The following is a 4719-nucleotide window of genomic DNA, read 5'->3' as shown; positions in this document are numbered from 1 at the left end:
TAATGGTGACCGCCTCGATTAATATATTTTGCGAGATGTTTTTTTAACCATCTCGGTTAGTAAGAAAAGACCGTCTCAATTAATACCTGCCACTAACCGAGGCGGTTGGAATTCATGCCCACCTCGGAGGTATTTAAAAAAGGTCGCAGTAAATTATTTTTGTAGTAGTGGAGACTTGTAACAGAGCCTCCAATTAGTAATAGTAAGATTAAATAGGATAATTAGCTAATTATCAATTACTACATTCCTATATGAATGCATATGCAATTAGCGTTCATATTTTTCCTTTAGAAAAAAAATAAAATCCATGCAGTTGCCTAAAGTACTCGCATTACAATCACAAGCATACACAGTTCAGTTGGTGTGGCGTTGCTCTTGTCGTCATCACAAATAAATCAAATCTCCAAAGGGCAAAGCGGCTTCTGCAATGATATATACGACAGACACTTGAAGACGCGCGCTTTGATCTACGATAGATACCCCAACTTGGGACCTTGTAGGCGCGCGTATGGCAATAGGCTTTTCTTTTTTTGATAAATGTGGATTCTACGCATAAGTTCAGCAAGCTCCGATCCTCTCACCCAAATAAATGACACACACTTCAAACTTATATTCCATACCCTTTCCATATTCTGAAATATATGCCATTTCAGAACTGGTGCAACAAATAAGACCCCACATTTTTACTGCTACTATATAAAATATCAACATTATCATTTTTCACATAAAAAGTGATCTATTAGATTTTTCGTTAGAATTATTATTATTGTCCAGCCGCTATATGTGGTTGAAGGTCTCTGTATATATGTTGGAGATATACAAAAAGAAAGGGAAAAGGGAAACAAAAAGAGCACATGTACTCCCTCCGTATTGGTAAAAGAAGTCGTTTAGGACAGCGACATGGTCTCCAAAACACAACTTTGACCTCTTATTTTTTAAAAAAAAGTATAGAAAAGTGATATACGTAAACTTTTATGAAAGTATTTTTCAAAACAAATTTATTCATATAATTTTCATATTTGTAAACTCAACAACTTAAAAGTTATTGATGATTTATATTCCTAATGTTTGACCCAAACTTTGTCTAAAACGACTTCCTTTACCAATACGGAGGGAGTATGTCCTTATCGAACTTTTAGGAATTAATCAGATTCCGAGCCTTTTGCTTTGTGCCTGAGTTTACAATAATAAGCCAATGATTCAGGCCAAAACGACGACAGGACAAAATGCTATTAGTTATTATGCCGTGTTTAGATCTTTATCCGTAAATCCCGTAAACACAAAAAAAAAGTCACATCGAATGTTTTGACACATGCATGGAGTACTAAATGAATTCTATTTACAAAACTTTTTGCATGGATGGGCTGTAAATCGCGAGACGAATCTAACGAGCCTACTTAATCCATAATTTGCAACAATGATGCTACAGTATCATCCGCTAATTATAGATTAATCATGTATTAATTAGCATTATTAAATTCGTCTCGCGATTTACAATTCATCTGTGCAAAAAGTTTTGTAAATAAACTTCATTTAATACTTCAAATTAGTAAGATTCTAACTTAAAATTTTTATATGTAAAGAACTAAACACGGCCTCACACATACTCCATTTTTTCCCCAGCAGCCCAGCTAGCTTGCTAGCTCCAGACGGCTATAAATAGAGGGCTGCATCTCCCCTTCGTCAGCCACAACCCTCAACACTACTGTCCACCTCGTGATTACTTCCAGTTCTAGGCTTCTAGCTACTTCCAGACATCTCTGGCCATCACAGGAGCCCTCTTCAGGAGTCCTAGTTAAGCTTAGCCATGTCTAGGGTGCTGGAGCCTCTCGTCATGGGCAAGGTGATCGGGGAGGTCATCGACAACTTCAACCCCACGGTGAAGATGACGGTGACGTACAGCTCCAACAAGCAGGTGTTCAACGGGCATGAGTTCTTCCCCTCGGCGGTCGTGTCCAAGCCTCGTGTCGAGGTCGGCGACGACATGAGGTCCTTCTTCACACTGGTCTGTGCCCTGCTGATCTATTCATTCTAAGATGTGATTCAGTTGGTGTCAGCTTGTGATGAGGTGGTGTGCGAAGTACTGTAGTTTTCCAGCTAAAAGGTGGTGGTGGTTGTTTCTGTGTTCTTCAGGTCATGACTGACCCGGATGTGCCAGGGCCTAGTGATCCATACCTGAGAGAGCATCTCCACTGGTAAGCATGTCGGTTCAAAAAAAAAAAAGCAAAGCCACTTTGTTTTTCGTTTGAGAGTAATTAAGGAAGAACAAAGTATAAATAATGGTGATTCAAGCATGCATAAGCATGACTTGTTGACTAAATATATCGAGCATGTACGACTTGCTAGTACTTCGCTGATGCACAAATAATTCTACTAAAAGAAGGAACTCAGGGGCACAAATATAAGTATGGTTGCGCATAAAATATAGCTGACAAGCGTAATCTTTGGTGGACACCTCTCACAGGATCGTCACTGATATTCCTGGAACAACTGATGCTTCTTTCGGTAAGCCATTCAGCATGGACTTAATCTTCTTACACGACGGGTAATAACTCTGCAATATTGATCAACTTAGGAGAGGTCTTTTTGAAGAGTACGCGATTACGTGCAGGAAGGGAGTTGGTGACGTACGAGAGCCCCAAGCCCTACATCGGCATCCACAGGTTTGCCTTCGTGCTGTTCAAGCAGAAGAGCCGCCAGCAGGGGGTGCGCGCGCCCTCCTCCAGGGACTACTTCAGCACCCGCCGCTTCGCCGCCGACAACGACCTCGGCCTCCCCGTCGCCGCCGTCTACTTCAACGCGCAGCGGGAGACCGCCGCGCGCCGCCGCTGATTGATCGGCCCCGCGCACCACCGTACCACGCAATGCTACGTACTGAGATACCATCCTCTTGCATGCCTGGTGGCGTATGCAAGGCTTATCGATCAACTCTATCGTCAAACTAGCTGCTACTACTACTACTAATTATTATTAGCCTATCTCTGGCCATCAAATAACATAGCTCGCCTCGCACTGGAGTCTATGAGCTCGCTCCTTGTAGAGACTGCTCGGCTCTTCAGTTAAGTTCAGTAGCGCGGATCGATCTGATCTGTGTGCGTCGTGTGATGTGTATGTACGTACTTGTGGCACTGGTGTGATCAGTTCAGCTCAGCTCCTACAGGAGAGGTCAAGGGATCAGCCATCCGATCGAGCTGTTTGAGAGCTGAAGGCTGCCGAAGACGTGTCGAGTGTTGACTGTTGAGCGAGGAAAAAGGGGCCGTGGCCATGGCTCTAGTAGCTAGCCTCTGCTCTGATGCTCTCCACCGGTTACGCGTGTGTGTGGGATGCTAGCTAGCTATAGCTGCAGCTCAACTTGCAGCAGCCAGTGTACTTGCTCCTGATCCTTAGTTCTCTTGCTTGCTTTAACCTCTACGTTGTGATTGCTGTATATCTTTGCTGTGACAAGACAGTATGGGCTGTTTAGATCTTTCCCCGTAAACCCGTAAACGAAAAAAAAAAACGTCACATCGAATGTTTTGACACATGCATGGAGTACTAAATGAAGTCTATTTATAAAACTTTTTACATGGATGGGCTGTAAATCGCGAGACGAATCTAATGAGCCTACTTAATCCATGATTTGCAATAGTAATGCTACAGTAACCATCCGCTAATTATGGATTAATCATGGATTAATTAGCATCATTAGATTCGTCTCGCGATTTACAACCCATCTGTGCAAAAAAATTTATAAATATACTTCATTTAGTACTTCAAATTAGTAAAATTTCATCGCAAAATTTTTACATGTAAACAACTAAACACGGCCATATATATATTTGTGTGCTTTTGAACGATCGATGATCTCACGGGACTGTATGTTTATTTAAGTATGGGCGTATCTGCTAGCTATATGTGTTTTGTATAAGATAATATTAACATGGCTGCTGGTGAGAAGTGGCATCAATTCTTGACCTCCCTTTTGCCCATCTCATTCGGATGTCGGATATCCCTTTTGGTTGATTTGGTAATATTAGATCATCAACATATGTGCCTGCAAATATACTCCCCTGATTATGCGCGCGGTGTATGTAAGCTAGCTAATTAGATATATATATATATATATATATATATATATATATATATATATATATATATATATATATATATATATATATATATATATATATATATGAACAAGTCTGAACCAACAAAAGGTTATGGTCAATATTCATATAAACAATCAAGATAGACATTATCCGCCTTAAGCAGCACGACTTATCTTGTTTACACCACAAGTTCTCGAAATGTTTGCCTATGCAAGTTCCCGACAAAATAGTTTACAACACAACCAACAGAAGAACTGATTAAAACTTGTAGTCTTCAAAATTGAATTTACTAATATAAATTGCACGTTTTGAGTTGTTTATGCCGCACGATTGGAGATGATTGTTAATTAACACAGCTAGAAAATGCAGCTCTAGTACTAGGCCGCAACCGCTGTTAGTACCGCTCCCGATATTAAATGCACCACCACCTAGAAAAAAATGCGCTAGAATAAATGCGTGTGCACTCGTTGGATTCGAACTCGTGATCTGCAGCCTCGCGCATAGTCTCCTCTACCATCCCACCCCCACAGCACATGTGAGTGCATAGGAGATGCTTTCCTTTTGAAGTAACCCGTGAACACCTATTTAGTACCGGGCTAAGACGCCGACCGGTATTAAATATCATCCTTTA

The 4719-nt window shown here is 41.0% G+C and overlaps 1 protein-coding gene across 1 annotated transcript; it reads left to right on the top strand.

The window, feature by feature from the left end:
• Positions 1-1701: 1701 nt before the first annotated feature.
• LOC120680616 (protein SELF-PRUNING-like) lies at positions 1702-3405 on the top strand. Its single transcript, XM_039962115.1, has 4 exons — positions 1702-2005; positions 2134-2195; positions 2465-2505; positions 2612-3405. Exons 1-4 carry the CDS (start codon positions 1808-1810, stop codon positions 2830-2832), a joined length of 522 nt encoding a protein of 173 aa, XP_039818049.1. The 5' UTR covers positions 1702-1807; the 3' UTR covers positions 2833-3405.
• The last annotated feature ends 1314 nt before the right edge of the window (positions 3406-4719 follow it).

This window comes from Panicum virgatum, chromosome 7N (genome assembly GCF_016808335.1).
Source record: "Panicum virgatum strain AP13 chromosome 7N, P.virgatum_v5, whole genome shotgun sequence".
Taxonomy (NCBI): Eukaryota; Viridiplantae; Streptophyta; class Magnoliopsida; order Poales; family Poaceae; genus Panicum; species Panicum virgatum.
The sequence above is the reverse complement of the archived record's forward strand: the minus strand, read 5'-3'. Positions and strand labels throughout refer to the sequence as shown.